The sequence below is a fragment of the Corella eumyota genome, chromosome 2 (genome assembly GCF_963082875.1).
Source record: "Corella eumyota chromosome 2, kaCorEumy4.1, whole genome shotgun sequence".
NCBI lineage: Eukaryota > Metazoa > Chordata > Ascidiacea > Phlebobranchia > Corellidae > Corella > Corella eumyota.
The window spans coordinates 16674748-16698075 of NC_137491.1; the positions used below are offsets into that span (position 1 = coordinate 16674748).

The 23328-nt window shown below is 26.8% G+C and overlaps 1 protein-coding gene across 1 annotated transcript in view; it reads right to left on the bottom strand.

Annotated features, from left to right (window-relative positions):
• Positions 1-23328, bottom strand: part of LOC145743773 (uncharacterized) — a 48491-nt gene that overhangs the window by 16154 nt on the left and 9009 nt on the right. The window contains exons 14-47 of the mRNA XM_082561816.1: positions 22298-22393; positions 21749-21913; positions 21257-21404; positions 20559-20710; positions 20007-20123; positions 19454-19676; positions 18937-19085; positions 18571-18695; positions 17754-17948; positions 16656-16811; positions 16108-16229; positions 15788-15900; positions 15257-15389; positions 14805-14890; positions 13759-13913; positions 13347-13430; positions 12997-13099; positions 11189-11368; positions 10759-10824; positions 10478-10579; positions 9625-9873; positions 9365-9505; positions 8657-8848; positions 8002-8136; positions 6630-6784; positions 6107-6273; positions 5739-5941; positions 4105-4282; positions 3831-4034; positions 3336-3520; positions 1925-2092; positions 826-972; positions 220-465; positions 1-129 (exon numbers count right to left, since the gene is read on the bottom strand). Coding sequence (XP_082417942.1) covers positions 1-129; positions 220-465; positions 826-972; positions 1925-2092; positions 3336-3520; positions 3831-4034; positions 4105-4282; positions 5739-5941; positions 6107-6273; positions 6630-6784; positions 8002-8136; positions 8657-8848; positions 9365-9505; positions 9625-9873; positions 10478-10579; positions 10759-10824; positions 11189-11368; positions 12997-13099; positions 13347-13430; positions 13759-13913; positions 14805-14890; positions 15257-15389; positions 15788-15900; positions 16108-16229; positions 16656-16811; positions 17754-17948; positions 18571-18695; positions 18937-19085; positions 19454-19676; positions 20007-20123; positions 20559-20710; positions 21257-21404; positions 21749-21913; positions 22298-22393 — 5169 coding nt within the window. The remainder of the gene's footprint in view (positions 130-219; positions 466-825; positions 973-1924; positions 2093-3335; positions 3521-3830; positions 4035-4104; positions 4283-5738; positions 5942-6106; positions 6274-6629; positions 6785-8001; positions 8137-8656; positions 8849-9364; positions 9506-9624; positions 9874-10477; positions 10580-10758; positions 10825-11188; positions 11369-12996; positions 13100-13346; positions 13431-13758; positions 13914-14804; positions 14891-15256; positions 15390-15787; positions 15901-16107; positions 16230-16655; positions 16812-17753; positions 17949-18570; positions 18696-18936; positions 19086-19453; positions 19677-20006; positions 20124-20558; positions 20711-21256; positions 21405-21748; positions 21914-22297; positions 22394-23328) is intronic.

Sequence of the window (23328 nt, forward strand, 5' to 3'; positions counted from 1 at the left end):
TTTTAATTTAATATTATTTGCTTCCAAGTCTTGTAATCTGTCAGAATCTTCGAGTAATTTTTCAACTTGTTCTTCTTTCTCGATTATTTGTTGACGAAGAAAATTTTGAGTTTCCAATAACCCAACAATCTTAAAAAAAAAGGATTTAAAATTTAAAATAAAAACTTAAAAAAAAAAAATTAAAAAAAAATTTTAAATTATTTAAAAAGTTAAACTCACCTCATTATCTTTAAATTCAAGTTCATTATTTTTCTGTTCTAAAAGATTTTTATCCTCCTGCTCCGAGAGCTCTATGGATGCAAGTTTATCTTCATCGATCCCATGTCGATAGCGATCCAGTTGAGCCTCAAGGGCAGAAATGCGGAGCATGTTTTGGAGCAACTCTTCCTTGAGAACTTCGTGTTGTCTTCTTGACTCTTCCAGATCAACTTGACCGGTCGCAACCTCTGTGCGAAGTTGTTCAATCTTGGAAAAAATATTTTGTTTTAAACATCTTCTAAACTTGATATTTTCAGTTCTTTTTTGAGTTGAGGAAATTTTACATTATTTTAAAAATGTTGCCTAAAAATAGCTCTTCTTTTGTTTAAGCTTAAAACCTGGATTTTTAAATTAAAAATAATTGCTTGTTAGCCCGATTTTAATTTCCACTGTTTACCTTTATTTAGCAATTGAATAAAAACCAAACATTTGTCTTATTTTTTTTTTAAATGTTAATTAAGTATAATTTATATTGAATTTTACATAAAAAATTAAGGGAATTTTTACAAACCCCAAAAACAATTTAAAAAAGTTTGTTTCTTAAAATTATTGAAAGAAAAATTTTACCTCCATTGAATCAGCAGACTGTTGCTTGATCTCTTCATCTTGCTCTTCCAACTTCCTCTTAAGGTCCCCCAGCTCTTCATCTTTCTCCTTCACCATCTCCTCGTGAGTTTTCTGCTTCGAATCTAGCTCTTCCTCCAGATAAGCAACCTAGAAAAAAAAAATTTTAAATTAAAAAAAATATTATTAAAATGTTTTAATTTCAATTTAATATTAAATCATTAAAAATTTTAGATTTTTAACATTGTTATTGTACCAGTAGAATTCAGCATTTTAATTAAGCACAGATTTGAAATTACCCTAAGGGCAAAATCGCATTATTTTTACTAGAAACATCACATTTAAGTATATTAATCAAAATTTTTAAAAATGCTAAATAAAAATTAAGTTCTAAATTTTTACTTTAAATATTTTTTTCTTTTTCTGAACCGATACATTAATTTGTTTACTATAACAAACAGCATGGGCAGCTACATGGGCAGACAGCATAACCAACATTTAATCAATATTCAAAAAAAAAACTATTTTTTACAGTTAAGCAATAACATATTCTACAAAATTTTTATTTATATACTGTTAGTGTATTGCTAAAATAAAATCAATGCTATGCTATTAATCTTTTTTCATTTAAAATTAAACTTCTAATACTAATGTTATTTTTCATCTAGACAGGTTAGTATAATAAATACACAACAGCTGATGGCAACTCTCTCACATTATTGCCTTTTTTAATTTCAAAGAATTTTTTCTCTCTTTTTTGAGTGTGAATATTTTTTTTATATCTTTTTAAATGCATTTAAACTATTGGTTTCATACAAAATTTTTGATTTAATTTTTTTTGATTGATTTTTTTTTGATAATATATTTTTAATATTTATATTTAACTTCTAGCAGGCACCACCTTGTTATTATGTTCTGTTGTTTTATTGCTAGAAGAACCAAAAAGACCTAAACTTCGCCGCTAAATTTTAAAACCGATACAATTTTTAAAAAAAATAACTTTACACTTTACAAAAAAATTCAAAATTTAAAAAAAAAAATTACGTCCCAAAAAAATGTATTTAATTTATTTAAATTTCTATATTATTTTTTGATGCGTTACCTTTTCAGCAAGTAGTGATTCAGTTTTTGCCGTGTCTCGTGCTTGATCAATTTCCTCCCTCATTGCTTCGAGATCTTTCTCGAATTGGTCACGCTCGACTTCACGGTCACTGGTCAGCTCAGCAGCCAATCGAGTTCCGGATTCTGATTGTTTTGTTAAAGCATTTATCTACAACAACAAATAACGATATAAATAAAAATCTGTATATAAAGGAACTTATATATCAACCTCTAAATATATCAACCTCTAAAATAAAAAAAAAACTGTCAGTTGTGGTGCATGAAAAAATTATCCCAACCTTAATTTGTTATGTTACAGAATTTTGCAATTTTGTAAGTGATGTATATAGACAAAATGGCTTTAGAACCTTAAAAAATGGCTGTGGTACTTATAATTTAATTTTAAAAAATACTGGAAAATGATGAACATAAAAAAACAGGTTACCATATTTTTTTGTGTGACGTAGAAAGTACCAAGTAGCGTAGTGAGCGTATACACGCTAGTACTTTCTACGTCATCACAAACAGGGCTTCCCTTTTCTTTTTTTTAAATTAATTTTAATTTTTTTTTGAAGTTGTATAACTTAAAAAGTAGGTAAAGTTGTTTAAAGTTAAAATCATTTTTGTGTTCAGTGACACCAACTTTATTAATTTTTAAGTATAAAAATATCACTAATATATGACTTTAATTTGTAGTGAGTTGTAACCATATTGCAAAAACTAAAGGTAGCTTGTAGGGCGGGCTATAGACTAGTCTATATATAATAGAGCTTGGTGGAATATATGCCAACCTTAGGCAGGCGTTTCGTTAAAGCATTTATCTACAACAACAAGAACAATATAAATTAAAATCTGTATGTAAAGGAGCTTTGTGGACAATATATATTGACCTCTGAAACTAAAGGTTGCTTGTAGGGCGAACTATAGACTAGTCTATATATAATAGAGCTTGGTGGACAATATATATAAATTCCCAAAATTAATAGGCCTACAAAAATATGCCATTTGTGATGAGTGGGTAAATTATAGCAAGCATATATTAGTTGAGGGTTGTGACCATGATACAACAAAAAATGCCCACCTTAGGCAGGCTTTTGGTTAAAACATATTTAATTTATAATTTTAGGAAAAAATAAGATAAAAATAAACATTATGAAATGTAAGTTTTTTTTTCTACTAATACTGTGTATTTTTACCTTGAGGCTGCTAATTAAAGGCAATGTGTAAACTACAAATTAAAATATATCAACCATTAAAAAAGTGTTAATTAACCGTTCCTATAACTTTCACAGAGTAAAAAATATATGACAGTAAGAAAAAATTAATTTAAAAATATAGAGCACAAATTTTATTTAAATAGTTAAAAAAAAAATTTAAAAAAAATTTGTAATAATTTTTTTTTTCTTTTTTACCTGGTTGTTAAGATCTTCAATTTGCTCCAGATGAGCAGCTTCCCTCTCCTCTATGATCCTCGTGCTTGCCTCCACCGCATCTTCAAGATGTCGGGCAGTGTCTTCCAGTCTTTTTTTCTCCTCCTCATTTCTTTGAAGTAAGATTTGTTTCTCAGTTGCAAGCTCTTCTGTGATTCGTAATAAATCTAAAAAAAATTTTCCAAAATAAGTTTTTAATATTTTTTAAATGTTTTTCCTTTATTTAAATATCTTAATTTTTTTAAGTGTATTTACAAAATTTTAATTCAAATTCAATATTTATTAAGGAAAAAGACTAACTAAATACTAATGTAGTAAAATGTAGTAAAATCTTATAAAATCATAAACATAAGCTTAAAAATTAAATTATTTCTAAATTGCTTAAAGACCAAAAAAATTAAATACACAAATTAAATTTTTCTTACTAACCCTCTATTTTCTTAATAACCCCTTTTTTATATTTAAAAAAAAACTTACTTAATTCAGTTTCATCCCTCCCTTCTTTAATGGCATCTTTTTGGGTGTTTAAAAATATTTTCTCCTCCTCGATGCGAGCTTCCGAAGCTTCTATCTCTTCTTGCTTCTCCTTAAAATGTTCTGCAGCTTCCTTCATCAGATTCTCCTGCTCCTGGAGGCGGTTCTCGAGCTCTAATACTTGAGAGGACCTTGCATCAAGAAGTTCTAAAAACAAATATTTTGTTAAAAAAGGAAAAAAAAATTAATTTTAAAATTTAAAATTTTTTTTGCCAACCTTTAGTTTTATGAAATTGAGTCGCAAGTCTCACATGATCTGCATCTACATCGTGATCATGGTCCTCCGGACCCTCCTCCAAACTCCTCTTTTTCTCTTCATCTTTTAATCTTCTCTCCTCCACGACTCTCTCCAGTTCTTCCCCGAGCATTGTTTGTGCTTGCTGAGCAGAGTTAAGCTGAAAGAAAAACAATTTTTTTAATTAAAATTTTTTTTGAATAAAAACAAAAAACGAGAAAATTAAATAAAAAAATCTATATATAATGGAGTTAAGTGGACAACATAAACATGTATGTGTTATTTATAGCTCTGAAAAAAAAAACTGCTATTTGTGGTGCAAAGGTAAATTATACACAGCCAATATTAGATAAGAGTTGTGACCATATTATGACAATTAAAATTATAGGGCAGGCTTTTAACTAGAATTTATAATATTGCAATAACAAAAATTGAAAATTAGCTTTTATGTAGAACATGTTATAATTATTTTATTTTTGTAAAAGGTTTTATGTTTTTTATAACATGACTGCTAAGCTTAGTTTTTCATTGTTTTATACATAAAAATCAAAACAAATTAATTTTAAATTAAAAAAGGGCATTTGCAATTAATTTTTTTCTTACTTTCAAAGTACTACATTTCACCAATGCAATTTTAATTAGAAAAAATTAGCATTTTATCTTTTAAAAATTTTTCACATTTTAAAACTTTCTGGCTACCTTGGTCAAAAAATCGACCATCCACAAGTTATTAACCATCCAAGTAAGACCATTTTTCGAGTTTTTAACTGAGATTCTCAACTCAAAATGAGCATTATTGCTATATACAAACTCCATACCCAGCGCCATTTAAACCTTAGTTACTCAAACTCTTTAGATTTTTTACTCATTTTTTTGCAAATTGTAATATTGATATTGCTGAGTTAAAAGGCCTAAGGGAAATTCCTAGAGATAATATGACAAACCAAATAAAACAAACTGTGATCATATATAACCCGTTTTAACTGGCCCGAGGATATGAAATTAGCTTAGACAAGATTAGGCAAATGTTATGCAAACATTCATTTAGCAATTCGACTAGGCCAAGTCATAATGTAAAATAAAATCATATAATGTAAATCTAGTGTAGTTAGTTTAAAATTGATAACAACCTTAGAATAAAAAATAGGCAGATAAATAAAAAAATCAGTGATGAAATAAGAACAATAAACTAACATATTAAACAGTGCAATTTTCAAGTTTTTAGATAAAACAGAAAATTTGAATTATTATGCCAGAATAAACAAAAAAGCAAGCTAAGACTACAACGTAAAGTCATTTAAAATACTTTTTTTACTTAATTTAAGTCAAAATATTTATGAAAAGTTCAGTGACCCAAGTAAAATAGAGTGACTTAAGTTTTAAGTAAATTCACTTAATTAAAACCACGTAATCTTAGTAAAGTCAGTTTTTAGTGAAGTCACTCATGCAAAGTAAAGTCACTTTATTTAAGTAAAACCACTCAATTAAAGTAAAGTTATTTATTACAAAAGAAGTGATTCAAATAAAATAAAATCACTCAATTTAAATGAAGTCACTCAATTTAAGTAAACACTTAAGTAAAGTAATTTTAGTAAAAAAATTAGGTAAAATCTAACCTGTTGAATTGAGTTTTGCAACATATCGAGCACCCGTTCCACAGCTTGACCCACCCTTAACCCCGTGTTTGTGACAGTTTCGCGAGCACTTGGGTCCAAATCAGGGCCTACAAACATGCTCTCGGCCAACCTCTGAGACAAATCTAACCCCTCGTCAATAAAACTTCCAGTTGCACTTAAGTTAGTGTCAGGAGGAGTAGAGTCTAAAATTGAGTGTGAGTAAAAATTTTGAGTGTGAGTAAAAATTTTTAGCATGAGTAAAAATTGTACGCCCAAAAAAAAAGCAAAACTTAAATTCTTTTTTAGTAATGATTTTTTTAGATTAATTAAGATTTTACCTCAACATTTTTATTTAAAAAAAATTTTACCATTAGAAGAAGAGGAAGAAGACTGGAGAGCAGGAACAAGATTAGCTCCTCCTTGAAGTGGAAGATTTTCCAACTTTTTCGTGATAAGATCCTCACATCTTTGGTTTGCTCGAATCAGTTCCGATAAAGTGGCGAGAAGTTGCTCATTGGCATTACTGATATGATCTCTGTTAAAAAATTGTTTTTTTAAATTACAAAATTTTTTTATTATTTTTAGGAAATTACATCTCATAAATTTAGTAAAATTTTTGTTTAATTTGGCATAAAAGTTTTTATTTTTTCTTTAATTTTTACTACATAATTTTTGATAATATATTTTGAGTTTGTCTTTAAGTATAAAATATCATCTTAAAATATGAAAACTGTTTTTTTTTTAATAAATAAAGAACAACTAATCACTATTAATTTTAATTAAAACTATTTTTTCAACCTAATTTTAAAAGTAATTTAAATTTTAATTAATACAATTTTTTTAACCTATAAATTTAAAATTTTATAATTTTTTAATTATTGGAATATTTACCTCTCTTTGTTAATTCGATCCAGGTCATCTCTCAACATCTCGAGCAAGTTACCTCCCTCTTGTGTCTCCCTTTCTCTCCTAGTGGTCAGTTGTTCGTGGGCAAGTTGGAAGCTCTCTAGCGCCTCTTTCTTTTTCAAGATCTCAGCTTCAAGTTCCTGAAAAAATAATTTTTTTTTTTTTTACTATTTTTTTTTTTTTTTTTTGCTGTTTGTTATTGTTTATGTTTTTTTGTTTGTCTATATTGATTATTTTTTGCTAATATTAAAAAATAGGTTGGTAAGATTTAGGCAGACAAGTTTAACAGACTTTAATTTGTCTGCATATTAAAAACCACAAGATTAATTTAACAAAAAAAATTATTTACATTATGTAAATAAACAGCAACCTTTAAAAAAGTTAAAAAATTACCTTCATTTTAGGTAAGCAAGGGCAAAAAGCTTGATTTAATCATTAAAAAACAAAAATATATTGCAAGTGTGAATTATAAAGACCTAATTCCTACATTACTAAATCCAGAACATTCTTAAAACGCTAGCAAAAAAAATTACATTTTTCTATGCTAATATAACCTTTGCTAAATTAATACAAAGCGTAAAATATTCCTAAAATATTATATTACTAGTATGTTAAAAATAAAAGCTAACATTATATATTATATAAAATTCTATAAATTAACAATAAAGGCACACCTAATAAAATACACTTAGTCAAATGTTCTAAACCATACAATGTAAATGCACTTGTACTACTTAATATTTACTCAAGTTCAAGTTACTTTCTCCTATTTAATTATAACAAAGGTGATAATTATTAACTTAATGATGTAATTGAAAATAAGGAATTACCTTTATTTGTGATTTCTATTCCAAAAGCAAATTAGAAAATAAATTCATAAATTTTAATTAAAAATTTAAAAAAAAATTATATACAAAATAATATTTTTCCCAACACTTAGCCTTATTGTAATAAAACCTATTTTTTAAATTAAACTAAATAAATTAAACCAAATTTCCAAATTAAACATAAAAAAAATTGGTTTACTTATGAACTATTATTATTGGTTTACTTAAACTATTAGAACTAGTACATATCCAATTTTTATTTAAGTTTAATTTTTTTTATTTATTCATCCTCGATGTGGAAAGGTCCCAGTCTTTAGTTGGCCCTGGCAGTTTGAGATGTAGTAAAATATAATAGCCCGGTAAAATGTTGGCTCAACAGAATTTCGAACCATTTATAGCGGCTTACTTATAGACGCTACAGTAGGAATCAAACCCAGTGCCTCATGTAGTGAAGCCAGGTGTTTTGACCACTATACAATGATTTAAATAAATTCTAACAGCAAACAACCAAAAAAATAGCAGAAAATCACCTTAATATTTTCGTCCTTCACCCTGACTTCATCTTGAGCACTTTCAACTTCAGTTTCATACTCAGCTCTTTCAAACTCAATTCTTGCAGATAAATCTTGAAAGTCTTCGCGTGAGTTGTTTAATGCATCAGAAAGCTAAGATCAAAATGTTGAAGTTTAATAAAAGTGAAAATCCTGACTTTAAAAATCAGGCATTTGTAATTTTAAAGTTGATTTCATAACATCTTAATATAAACTTTGTGAATATATATATGTAAATATATCTATACTTATGTATGTTTAATTTATAGGCCTACAAAATAATTAAAATTGCTGTTTGTGGCTAAAATATTGGCATTGAATGAAATTATAAGTTAAAAGTTAATTTACTGCTGAAATTAAATATAAAAAGTGAGATTTAGCGTTAAAGTACCCCTTAAACTTAGGGTATTAACCCCATGATGAAAGCCTGTAGCCCTACAGCAAAAATATTTACCCCCCTCAACAAATTTAAAGACCCTTAACAAAATACCCTTTTTCGGAAAACATTTTGTTTAATTATGATTTTTATTTGTTTTTTACAGTTTTTAAAGTTGTTATTATTTTTTCATAAAAATAAAATTGCCTTTTTTTGTTGTAGTTGCTCAATGTTTATTTAAAAACTTTCTACACCAACCTCTTGTAACTTGTTCTCATAAGCTTCTCTCTCCTCATTTCTCTCCTCCTCCCACACCTCACTCTTCTCCTTCCTCTCTTTCATTATCCTAGTGAGCTCCTCATTTTCCTCTCTTACTTCTGTGAGTTTGTTTTTGAGTGACTTGGCTTCTTTGAGTTGAGATTCGAGTTCTACGACTTTTTCAGCAAGTTTCTAGAAAATAATTTAAAATTAATTTTTAAAATAATTTTAAACTTGTTTTTAAAGACTTTTTAAACAATGAGCTGTTAGATTTAAATAGCCGATAGCCTGCCCAATAGTTGGGATTTAAATTATCATAATATAGACGCAACTCTCAATTAATACTTGCCTGTGATAATTTACCAATACACCGCAAACAACAGTTTTATTTATTTTTAAGGCCTATAAATTAGATATATATATATATATATATATCAGGCTCAATTATAAACACATTATCACTGTAAAAAAAACTTTTCAAAAAAATTAAAAACAATTATTATCTTTAAAATATGAAAAGACGTCTACAAATTTAAGAAATTACATCTTAAATTAAAAAAACTGCTGTTTAGGTTACCCTGGCAAATATAGGTTGCAATTTAATGTAAATACTCATCGGCAACCTTCAGACAACTAAATATTTAACATATTTAGCTTAAAATTTCCATAAAAAAATTTTCCAATAAAATTGTTTTTATTGAATCTTACCTGTGCTTCTACCATGCTCCCCTCTGTTGCTTTCTTCAGAGCATCATCAAAGTGCTGCTGAAGGGAAGATAACTCTCCTCCTTGGGAGTTCAACATCTTCTTCATGCTCTCCTGATGCTCTTCATCTTGATTCTTGATCTCCTAAAAAAGTTAAAATTATAAAAAATTCGCTAATTTAATTAAATTTTATGTAAAGTTTTTTTTTAAATATTTAATTAATTTATTTGAATAAATTTTTTTTTATTTTTTTTTTAACTAACTTGTTCAATTTGATCCAACTGAGTCTCATGCTCTTCTTGGATCGTCTTTATTTTGTCATCTTTCTCCTCCTCCAAGCTTCTCATCTTCTCTTCGTGCTCCTCCTTATCAATGCTCCCTTCCTCGAGCTCCTGAATTCTCTCTTGGAGGACAGCAACCTGTTGGTTAAGTCTCTCTTCCACTTCTTGTTTCTCCTGGTCGATGTGTTCGATTTGATCTTGGTGATGTAATTCCAAAGTCGCTGTTACCTCCTAAAAAGTTAGAATTTAATAAAGTTTAGTAATATTACAAACAAGTCATGGCTTTAGATTACAAGCCCAAAGGTTTTGGGTTCAAGACCCATGAATACCACTCTATTTTCATAAAACCAGCATTTTTAAAAATAAAAGTAAAAAAAATAAAAAACGAAAGTCAAAAATTTAAAAAATGGGATAACCTTTTTTAAATTGGCCTAGAAAATTTTAAATGTGATGAATTTTTAACAGTTTATTAAGTATTATTTTTTGGCAAAAAAGGCTGTGCTTTAATAGCATGCGTAAGCTATCTGTAATTGCAAAAATATAGTGTGAAAAATAAACTGTTTGTGGTGCACAGAGGTTAGCACAAGCAAATATTTAATGTGACCATGATACAAAACTTAATAAAAATTTTAAAAAATGAGTTAAGGTTAACTGCATATAGTAATTGTAATCAACTAGGTAAAATAAACATACAAAATATAGTGGATTGGGTTATAAACCAGTAAAATTATTTTAATATAATTTTAAACATTATATAGTTGATTTTAAATGTTTTGTTTATTAACTCCATAAGAAAATTATTTTACTTAAAATTTAAAAAAAAATATAATTTTACTTGGAATTTTGCCATATGTTGAGCTACCAGGTTAGTTTTCAGAGTTGCCAATTCTTTTTCTTTATCAGAGATCAGTGTTTCCAACTCATTTTCAAGTTGGGCCTAAAATAAATATTTTCTTTTATTTGAAAAATAAATATTTTCTTTTATTTTTCTTTTATATTTTAAGTTTTTATGAATTTTAAAGTTTAAAAAAATAGTTTAATTAAAACATTATTTTTTTAAAAGCATTTTGTTTAGTTTTTTTTTAAGAAAACTTTATTTAATTAAAAAAATTTTACTTTAGCTTCTTCAGATTTTTGTTTTTCTTCATGAACTTCAACCAATTTTGTGGCCACAATTTTCAACTAAAAACAAATAAATGTAGACATAAAAATTGAACTACTGTGGAAAATTTTAGATAAAGGATATCACAAAATTATCACATCAAAAAAATTATTTAAATTTGTTTTAAAAATTTATTGAAAAAATGAATTAACTAACACTAGTAGTTTTGCCCATCCAATAGGCTGTCTGTTAAATATAATAATATGGTCGCAATTTTTGCCCATTTAAATTGCCTGTGATCCACAAGGCAGGTATTTTATTACTTAAATATTTATACAGTGTACTGAGCTCCCATTTGATAAAGCAATAATAAAAGTTTTCTTACAATTTAAATTTTTTTTTTTTTTAAATAAAAATAAATTTAATAAATTTGATAAAATTTACTTCTTCGTTATGAGTGTCGTTGATAATCCTTTTCTCCTCTTCAAACTCTCTTCCCAAGCGCTCCTGGATCTCCTGGATGCGAGCCAAAATGTTTTTCTCTGTTATGTCCGTTTCTTCTTGTTGTTGTTGAGTAAATAGGGATAATTGCTCTTTGTGATTTTTTATAAATTCGTCCTGAGCCTAAATGATCAAATAAAATTTTTAAATTCATTTTTTCTTGAATTAAAGTTAAAATTTTTTTTCATAAACACTTATCCTTGATGTACAAAGGTCGACTCTACAACCTAAACAGAGTAATATCAGTTACCCCGACCCAGTCTCAAGTTTCCCTTTGAAGTTGTATTATTATAGATTAATAATTGGCCCATAATCAAGCTGATGATTAAGGGTTAGCTCAGCATAGGTTCAACTGTTAATATTGCCTCACAAAAAAACGTTACAGCATGAAAGCAGTTGGGATCTCACCCAGAAATTATGTACTAAAGCTAAGTGTTCTGATTAAAGACTAGTTTTTTAACTATATTAAATCTATAAAAGTGCTGAAGGTAAAATCTTTGAATATGTTTTATATACAAAGGGCTATCATTGTAACTTAAATTAGTTCTATGAACATTAACTCAACAGACAATATCAAACAATTACTGCATATGGAATTATTACTCTAATAAAAACAATGCCCTTTACTAAATCTGTTTAAATAAAATAATTTTTTTGTTAAAAAAAGAATAATTGTCAATGATTTTTTTACAAAACTACTACCATTTACTTATATTGTCACTGCAATAAACTAAAAGTCATATTAAATGTCGGAATTACTACTTTCTTTTTTAAATAAAAGGCAATTATTTGAATGAACATATCAAGCAAAACGTTAAAACTGCAAAAAAACTAAGATAAGCACTAAAACACCTTATTAAAATACAAATCTAAACTTCTTTATCATATTTTCTGTAGTATATCCAACCACCAACTTAGCATTAATTTGAAAATAAAATAGTAACGGTTACGGTAGTTATAAAATAGTATTAAAATGACAAGGAGTAAAAGTTAATGACTTAAGCATAAGAGTAAACAATTGAGCTCTCAAGTGAGCAAATATTTGCTGAAAAGAAATTAATTTCAAACTGTCATTTTTTACCACAAAGCACTCATGGGTTTTAAATTAGTTTTAATTTTAAAATATATTTAAAAAAACATTAAAGAAAGTGTTTAGTAAATTAAATAATACCCGTAGTTTGACACTTTTTTAACAAAAATATTACATATTAAATTTTAAATTGCTTAAATTATATTTATATAAAATACCTAAAATATAGTTTAATATTTAAATTGTTAATTAAACATTTTTTAAGTGAGTCACTTATAAATCCTTTTATCCACTTAATAATATGACAACAATAATAAAAATCTAAGCAAACTTAAATCGACTATTTTAATTTTAAACCGCCAAATTTTTAAAAATTGGTTAAACCAAAATTTTAAATTTTAAATGTCACTTATTCAAAAACAATTTTTTATTTTTATTGTAAATAAAAAAGTAAAATTACCTAATATTTTATTGTTAGTAATGTTATATAAGTATATAAATTACAGTGTCCATTTAATTTTTTAATAACATATAAATTTAATGTAATTATTGATTTAAAAGATAGGCAATTTAAACACTTTATTAAAAATCATTTTGAGAAAATTTGACTCTAATAATTTATTATTAAAAAAAAAATAATTAATTGTACAACTAAACACCTTTATTTCTATACTTAAAATATCAAAATGATTAAAAATAACATTAAAAAATAAGAACTTACTTGTTGAAAAATGAGGGCTTGATCTTTAAGAGCATTTTCTTTTTCTACTTCATGTTTTTTATTTAATTCCTCAATCTCAAGTTGATATTGATTTTGCATAAATCTAAAAGGTAAAAAAATTATTATTTAAAGTTTTAAAAATATTTTAAATAAAATTTATGGCCAATTTTTTTAAACAGTACTAATATGCATATTATAAGTAATAACTGTTAATTTTTATACTTAGATTTTGCATAAAATTAAATTTTTTTAAATAATATAAACTAACATAACCCACCTTTTACTGTAAATTTATTTTTTGAATTATTTTTTGATTTATGTAATTCTAATTATTTAATTTTTATACTTACACAATGTTTTCATTTTTCCCACTTTTTAAATCTTCAGTAATTTGTTTTATTTTGTTTTGTGAATCAGCTAAATCATCTTGTAAGCTAATAACATTTTTTAAAAAATGAATAAATCACAAAATAACTAAATTTATAAATAAATTCAAAATATCATGGATAATATTTTAAATTCTTTAATCTGTCTAATAACGAAATTTTTGCTTTTTTTATAGTTGTTTTTTTATCTAAGAAAATGAAAAAAAAAACATTTTAAGACAGAATTTAAAACTAAATTTACTGATTCTGTAAATTTAGGATAAAAAATAAATTACTTAAATTAAATTAAGTAATAAAAATTAAATTTTTATAAGATAAAAAAATTTTTACAAAAATCGAAAAAAAAAAATCTAAATAAAATTTTTCCACAACTGACCTTTGAATCTCAGAAGATTTCTCATCCAGTTTGATCTTCCACTCTTCCTCATCCGCCTCTTTCCTCTCCTCCACTTCTCTCACTTTATCCTTGAACTCGGAGGTCATGCTCTTTATCGCCTCATTGTGGTTCTTAGAAGTCTCCTCAGTTTCACGCTAAAATTTTTATAAATTTAACAATTTTAATTAAAAAAAATATTTTAATTAATATACTTGAGTTTACAGCTGCAATCATGAAAAAACAAAACATTATAATATAAGGTCCTTTTTTAAATTGGGTCTGCAACCATTTTACAGTGATCTTAAGATACTATAGACAGTACTGATGTGCCAATTTTTTAAATATTTTGCGATCACCTGATTAAAGTCCAAATAGGCAGATCGGTAATTACGTAACATTTATTTTTGTGTCATAAATAAACGCACCTACATGCCTTAACCACTTAGATTTCCATAAACTTTTTAAGAATATTGTAACGTCATAATCTAAATAGTGGTTTGTATACTTATATTTGTTAATTCTACGCAAAATTATTTACAGCACGTTATTTCAGTGCTAGTAAGAGTGCTCTTCTTGAAAATATACTAAATGTTAGGGTTTTTAACAAACGAGTTAATAAATAGATAAAAGTATTTAAAATACAGGGTTAATTTTTTGTAATCTAGTGACGAAAGTTACTGCTTTTTCGGTCACGTTATCGGATCGTGATCGCAATCTGAAATAAATATTATGATTAAGAGTCAATTTTGATTATAAAAAACAGCGATCGGCACATCACTAATAAACAGTTCTAAAAACCAATTGACAGGGGAATTATCATGCAATATAATTAATAATTTTTAAAACTATCAAAAACCATTAAAGACCGGCCAGAGTAACGAATATTTACGTTCCTATATTTAGATTGAAAAGTCATCCTCGCAACAAAAATACATAATTTAAAAAACCATAAAGGCTTTAAATAAAACTCAAAGGAGCATATTGTAACCCTTTTACTGAAATAAACAGTGTACGCTACACCTAACAATTAAATAAATGAATATTACTTGTTGTTGTTCATGGAGTTCACTCATTACAGCTGAAATTCTAACTTGCATTGAATTAGATAATTCATCAGACTGTTTCTTCAATGCTGAAATAATAAAAAAGTTATAACAAACTTTAAATTACCACTAAAAAATGTATATTACTTCTTTTAGTGAGTTTTTTAAAAAATTGCTTTACTTTAAAATTTCTTTAGTTTACCAAGCATAATTAAATTTATTTGAAAAAAATCCCTAAAAAACAAATATTCGTGATAAGTTTTTTTTTATATTTGAAATGAACTCATTTAAAGTATTTATAAAATTAAAAAAATGTATTTAAAATGAAGTTTAATGGTCAGTATAAATACACATACACATATGTCCAATTTATAAAATAAAAAAAACTGTTGCTTGTGGTTTCATTACCAACTCAAATCAATTATTATTTTTTTTTAATTTTTTTTTGTTTTTACCTTCTTCGTTCTTTTTTTCCAGTTCAAGAATTTGAACCTTGCTCTCTAGCTCCCACTGGTGTTTCGTGGTGGCCATCGATGCTTCAAATTCTTCCTTCATTTTGTTTTTAATCGATTCCGTTTCTTCTTCAACCTAAACAATAACACAATTTTAAAAATTATTAATTCAATCTATATATCTATAATAGAACTTAGAGAAACATATGTATGCACCATTTATAGGCATACAAAAAAAATAAAACCTCCATTTGTAGTGCCCAGGTGAATTATTGTGGGCAAATATTAGATATAAGTTGCAACTATATTATGACAATTAAAATGTCAACCTTAGCAAGGAATTCCCTAGAACTTGTAAATCTATAATAATTAACTAATTTTAATTTTTTCATGTTAGGCTTTTAAAGTTAAACTTTAAAAAAAAAATTTTATTTTAAATTTGCTTTTTTAGTAATTAAAATTTACAAATTTATAAATTTCCTAATTTTTTTTTTATATAAATCCTTTAAGAAAATATAAAAAAACATAGTTTACTTGTGCTGCTGTGTTGGAAGCACATTGTAGTTGAATCTGCATGATTTCAGTTTGTTGTTCTTCTTTTAACTTGTTTAATAAGTTCATGTGTGATTCTTTTAACTCCTCTATACCTGTAATTTAACGTTAATTATTTAAAATAAAACAAAAAAAATATTTATAAACAATGTAACAAAAAAACTAACTTCAATTATTTTTAAAATATTTTGAACTAAAATAGCAATTTAACAAAATTAATAAATATACTCAATAAAATGTAGAAAATTTAACCCAATACAACTACCATTAAAGTTAGATTGTAAGAATAAAATAAGTATTACTTTGTTGGTAAGTAGATTCTAGATTGTCCAAAGTTTCAGATTGTTCATTGGATAATTTCTCGACCAATAAACTGTGCTCAATTTTTAATTTTTCAATTTCGCTATCATAAGAGGATTGTGCCCTGAAAAATAATAAAATAATAATTGCTTACAAATTTAAAATCAACAAATTTTAATGGTTTTAAAACTGTGCATAAAAAATGTTTTTAAACTCTTAAATTGGTTTTGTCATTTTTATTTTCACATTTTTATATTATTTGGGGTATTTTTTCAAATTTTTATAGTCACTGCTATGTTAAAAAGTTTTTTAAAAAAATATTTATACTTAAATGAATTTAGTTATTTATGCACCCCTGAAACCAAAGGTACAAACTAATTTGATATATTTATAACCAAATATTAATGTAAGACTTTTCAAAGTGTCTTATATTAAAAAAATAATGTTTTCAGCTCATATAAAGTATACAAAAAAATATCCAAAAAAAAATCAAAAGTTAAAATATTTCATTTGTTCATATTTCAAAAAATTAAAAAAAATTTATAATTACTCTTCAATCTGTTTCTTAAGAGTTTCAATCTCTTGTTTTAACTCTTTCTGTTTCTCCCCATCTTTTGCATCCTGAGGATCAGAGGTAGGAGTTTTCTCCTCTTCCAGTTGTTCACTTAATCCTGACACATCGGAGATATGAGTTAACTGCATTGCACTAAATAAAAAAAATAATTTTAAATATTAAAAAAAATGGTATTAATCATAATGCAAACATATACATATATTAAAGAGATTTTTTTTATGTCTTAATCCTCGATGTGGGAGGGTCGAATGCGCAACTTTAACATAGAGTCCCATTAGTTACTCCGACCCAGTCTTAAGTTACCTGTGGTAGTTTGGGATATTATAGATTATAATTGCCCGATAAATATGCTGCTGATTAAGTGATAGCTCAGGAGAAGTTCATACCGTTTATAGCACCTTACCCATGGGCGCTACAGCATGAGAGCAGTCTAGATTGAAACCACGACCTCATGTGGTGTAGCAAGTATTCTTACAACATATGCCAGTAGATTAGTGGACAATGTTATGTATGTCCAATTTATAAGTATACGCAACTCAACTTTCAAAATAAATAAAACTGCCATTTGTGGTACGCAGGTAAATTGTCACAGGCAAATATTAGGTACAAGTTGTGACCATATTTTAACAACTAAAATCCCGACCAAAAGACTAGCTATTGACTTGTATATAACAGAGATTAGTGGATGATTTATAAATATATCTTAAAGGCCAACTTATAGAGCTTTAAAAAAATAAAACTGCTGTTTGTGGCGCGCAGGTAAATTTTTGTGAGCAACTATTACTTATGGGTTGCAATAGTATTATGAAAAATAAAATGCCTACCATAAGGCAGTATGTTTAATTAAGTTTGAACCAACTTTATCGTGATTTAGACTTTTTTAGTGAAAGAAATATTTATAAATTGCTAGTTAAATGTCCAAGATATAAAATGTTGTCTGTATTTAAATAAAACAAAATACAGAATCACACAAAATCACCCTTAAATATTTAAAATTTTTAAAAAATTAGAATCTTTTAAAAAAAATTTATAAACAAAACAAAATACCAAAAAAATATTAAAAACTTTCTTCACCTTCTGTAATCCTTATTAAGGGCCACTACATTACTAGAATCATAATCCGACATTGCAGATAAAGATCTCATCGGGGATGATTCCATCGGTCTTGGAGAAGGAAGAGCTAACATTTTCTCTCGACTCTCGTTAAGGTCCTGAAGAAGCTGCTCTAACCGCTCTTGGTAGTTTCTTGATTCCTCTTCATGATCTTGCCTAGAAATTATAAAAAAAATTATAAAAAATTAAAATTATTAAGAATTAATAATCGCTACCTTTATGTTTTTTTGCTATATCACCTCAATTGATACTTTCGTTATTAAGGAAAAGTGTGTCAGTGAGCTATGCATTAAGTTATTTATAAATACAGGGCGCACGGCCAAGAAGTGTGGCATTACAGTTTAAACCAAAAAAAGTCATGTCTGGTATACCACAATACAAGACTGCTATTTAAAACCAAGTTTTTCTTTTAAGAATTGAGTAAATCTATAACAATATTTTTTTCTTATTCTCTTAAGAGAAAATTTTTTTGGGGGGAAGAGTGTGATATTGTGACAAATTTGAGCTATCCTGAAACGCCAGGCTTAATGGCAAATAGTGTGGCATTGGTGCAGTTCGAACACAAAACTTTTCGGCTTATAGTTTGAAGCCACGACCAGCATACCACACTACCAGACTCTAAGATAAAGCTTAATATACAAAGCATACATCTTATACTGCTTTAGTGGCCATTAAATCACAAGTAAATATTTGTTTATCCCCATTTTTGTAACAAAAGACTAAATAGTAACCGGCTTAATATGCTATTAAGTGACACTGGTTCAAATTTTAAATTTACTTGATTTTGTCAACTTGTTGCTGATGCTCAGTTTTAAGTTCTTCCATTTGTTTGACATTTTCTTCTTTCATTTTCTCTAAATCTTCAACTGACGAAGTTCTGGCCATTAGTTGTTGCCGCAAATCCTAAATTAAAATTTAATTTTTTTCTGGTAAACCTCTACTTTGCATTTAAATTTTTTTAAATATAAGTATTACCGAAAAAAGATTTTTGAGTTTTTAAAGTTAAAAATTAATGTTTTTTGGTTCATAATTTAATTTAAAAAAAAATATTGAAACAGAAAAGGGGAAAGTTTTAGACATCAGGAATTAAAAGTTTTAGCAACAATTTAAAAATGTTTTTTTTTAATTTTTACTAAAATCTTACTTGGAGATCATTTCTAGATGTCCGAAGTCCGTCGATCTCGAGTTGCATGGCTTCACATCTCTCCTCATAATTATTTCTCATCTTTTCCCTGTCCTCCAGTATCCTGGAGGACTCTTCTTCCTCCCCAGATGCTTTAGTTTGTGCATTTTCTGTTAAAGAATTATAAAAAAATTTGAAGTTTAATTAAAAAAACAATATTTTAAACATAAAGTAAAAATTTAGCTCAAACATTCTAACTTTTTTTAAATTTATTTATTCTCAATGTGGGAAGTTCGACCTCATGACCTAAACATAGAGTAACATCGGATAACCTAACCCAGTCTTAAAATCCTCTTTGGCAGTTTGGTATATTATAGATTTTAATTGGTTGATGTTTAAGCTGCTGATTAAGTGTTGGCTCAGCAGGATTTCATACCGTTCATAACACTTACTTAAGGGCACTACAGCATGAGATAAGCAGGAATCAAACACAGGACCTCATGTAATAACAGCAAGTGTTCTGACAACTACGCCCTACCTTTAGCTTGTTGATGCAGAAGATCAATCTCACTCTTCATCTTATCCATTTGTTCCTTCCACACATTTCCCTCTTCCTCCATCTTATCTCTGTACTCTTCCTGCTCATCTTCCCACTTCTCTCTCTCCTCCTTTAGAGCAACATCCCTTGCTTTTATCTGCTCCTTATAATCTTCCTCCATTTCTTGAGCTTCCGATTCAAGTTTTTGTCGCAAATCTGACATCTAAAAATTTAATTTTTTCTATTTAAATAACTAACCCCCAAGGGAAACCACCTTAAAGTGGTTTTAAGGCAAATATAGAACAACCTGTTGTTATAGTTAAAAAATTAAAATAGCAATAAATATTTTTTTCAATTCTTAAGGTCTGATCATGGTATATGTTTTAAAATAATTCATATGAGGTGGTTTGAACAAAGAGTGGTAAGAGTTTAAATACTGTATTAATACTATTTAGTAATTTTAAAAATAAAAGCTTTTTGATTTAGTCAATAAACAAATCCCAAAAATTTGTTTGTGATAAATTATATTTTATCATATTTTCAACACACTGACCTCTTGTTTTAATGTATCTTGTTTAGCTTCGGACTCTGCAAGTGTGGATTGAACTTTTTCAAGTAAACTTTTTGGAACTAAATTCTCTTGAGCATTTTGAATCGATTCCAATTCAGCCTAAAAAATTTTAAAAAACAATAATAATAATATTAAATAATTTATATAACAAAAATTTGCAAAAATATATAAACTGTATGAACATTGTTTTTAAACTAAACAGATTTCTAAACTCACTAAATAAAAAAAACTAATAACCAAATTCACTAGTTTTAAAAAAAAATAAAAATGAATTATATATACATTAAATAAAACTTAAATCATTATTTTAAAATTCCAAAATAATAGTCTAAATATTTTTATTAATATTTTTATATTTTGCAAGAATTTAAAAACTGTAAAGACATTTTTTTTTAACTAAACATATTTTTTTTAAATAAAAATAAATAATGCAATATATATACCATTAAATACAACTCGAATTTTCAATTTTAAATTACATGATAACAATAGTCCGAATATTGTTTTCAGTTTTCATTCAAAATAAATTCTTACCTCCATTTTAGTTAAAGCATCGGCATGTTCTATTTCCATTGTGTTTTGAGCTTGGAGAAATTCTACTTTCATGGATTCCAATGCAGTGTCAAGTTGTAATTTTTGATTTTCAAGTAATTCCTTATGTTTTATTTCTTCAGCAATTATAACATCTAAACCAAAAAAAGTTGAACGATCTTTTAAATAATAAATTAAAAATAATAACTATGGCTGCAGTGCCTAAACCAATAACACTTAAAATTAAATTATTTTATTAGTAAAAATGTTCTTAAAACACATAGACAATTACTAAGCTAAAATAATTTGCATAAAAATAAATATTTTTTAGAGTATTTACTTTTTAAGAAACAGCTTTAAAAAGGCCTCATTTTGTAATTATTTTATTGGTTGATAAACGACAAAATTTAAAATGAAAACACAAATAATTATTTACCAATCTCAATAAAAATCACTTTAATTAGTCGATAACCTGCCCTAAAGTCCGATTTTTAGTTGTCACAAAATGGTCGCAACTCTTAACTAATATTTGCTTGTGATAATTTATATAAGTACCACAAATGGGATTTTTTTTATTTTGCAGGGTTATACACATATTTTTACTAAGCTCCATTATATAAGGTTCTTTCATGACAAAATAGTTAAGCAAAAATGTACGGCAAAACAACAATCTTATACTTTAGTATTTAAAACAATCTTACCTTGTATTTGTTTCTGATGGTCTTCCTCTTTTTCTCTCACCTCCTCTTCGTGTTTCTCTCTCTCCTCTAAAAGAGCAAGATCTCTTTCTTTCTCCAAACTTCTTCTTAAGTTCTCTAACTCACTTTCTAGCTTGTTGTCAGATATTTTCTAAAAAAAATGTTTAATTGTATTTTTTATATTTATCCTCGATGTGGGAAGGTTGTCCTCACGACCTAAACGTAGAGTAACATCTGTTACCCAAACCAGTAGAGTTGCCTTTGACAGTTTTAAATAATATAGATTATAATTGTCCAATAATTAAGCTTCTAATTAAGTATTAGCAGGGGTTCATACCATTTATAGTGCCTTACTCAAGGATGCTACAGCATGAGAGCAGTGGGAATTGAACCCAGAACCTCATAGTGAAGCCAATTATTTCTGCCACTAAACCATGCTGACAATTTTAAATTTAAAAAATATATTAAAAATACTTTTTATTTTATATTTCTTACATTTAGTTCGATTCTCAAACTCTCTTCTCTCATTTTGCTTTCTTCTTCAACTTCTTCCCTCACTTGTTTAATCTCACTTTTTCTTTTCTCTTCCCACTCCTTTCTTTTTTCCTCATGCTCTTCTGTTAGTCTTTCAATCTCACGATCATGAGTGCGTTCATGTACCTAAAATTTCAAACAAAATAATTAAAGTTATTAAAAAATTTCAAAAATTTTCGCTTATTTGGCTTAGTTGATGTTTTTCTTCCTGGGTTTAATTTTTAAAGTCCAAAAACAAATTTAAATTTTTAAGCAATATTATCCCAAACTTGCAAAGGTAACTTAAGTATTAGACTTGTCAACCCAAGTTACATCATATAATACTAAGAGAATTTTAAAAATACTAAGAGAGTTTTAAAAAATAAAATAAAAAAGTGCAACCATACTTACATTATATAAATATAAATAGACAGTGATGTCAATTTGATTAGCCATCCAAGTTAATGCTTTTTAATATTCCTAGTTTTTATAATAAAAATGTTTAATTGTAATGGAGTAAAACAAACTCACATCTTTTACTGTTCCTAGTTGCTGTCTTCTTTCATCTTCGAGCAAGTTTCGAGTTTTTTCAATTTGGACCTCCATTTCTCTCTTGAGTTCGTCCATCTAAAAAAATACAAAAGTTAAAATTTAAAACAAAACTGTCCCATCAACAATTTTATATTTATTTACAACATATAAATTTTAATTTCTTGTTTTATATAAAAAAGAAAAATGTTTTTTCATGTAAATTGTGTCAAAAAAAACAATTTTCGAAAAATTACTTTGTTAATAAATTTTAAAAATATATCTCGACACTGGGGGCACTCTTGTGCAGATTGTAACAAATGATCATTACAGTCTGACACATCCGGACCTGCAGTCAGACAGTCAGTCAGAGGTGACAAACTGCGAGAATTTGCCACGTCGTCGAGATGACAAATACAACAACACGATGCATCAGAAATTTTTGCATCGTCATTATTTTTATCATTTGGTGTTTGAAATATTCCGTGTCCATATTTTATTAATCTGAGTTCACTTTCTTGCATTTTAGATACAACGCGAACACAACCACATGCAATACAACGGTGCATGGAAGTTTGTGCTTCATTTTCTATTGTGGAGGTTGATATTGTGCTAGCAGTGGCTGAACTAAATAACTCCATTGCAAATGATATTTAAAAATGAATTTATAATCTAACTGGGGTTAAAAATATGATATATCACAAGATTTTATTGCTAGCTATGCTATTAATTATTTCTTTGTTTCGTATTTTATAACTTTGCTAGACTTAAGTTAAATAGTTTTTAATTTCCGACTAAGAGTGTTTGAATTATTAATATGCTGTTTTTTTGACTAAACTCCCTTTAAAAAACTCTCAAAAATTAAAACTTATTAACATAAAGCCTAAAAAACAAATCTATAAAACAAAATTTGTCTAAAAAATTTGACTCAAATAATATTTTGTAGAATAACTATTTTTAACTTTATAGAATAAGTAAAATCTAAATATGATAACAGACTGTTTAATTTATAAAACTCTACTGTTTTATTACGT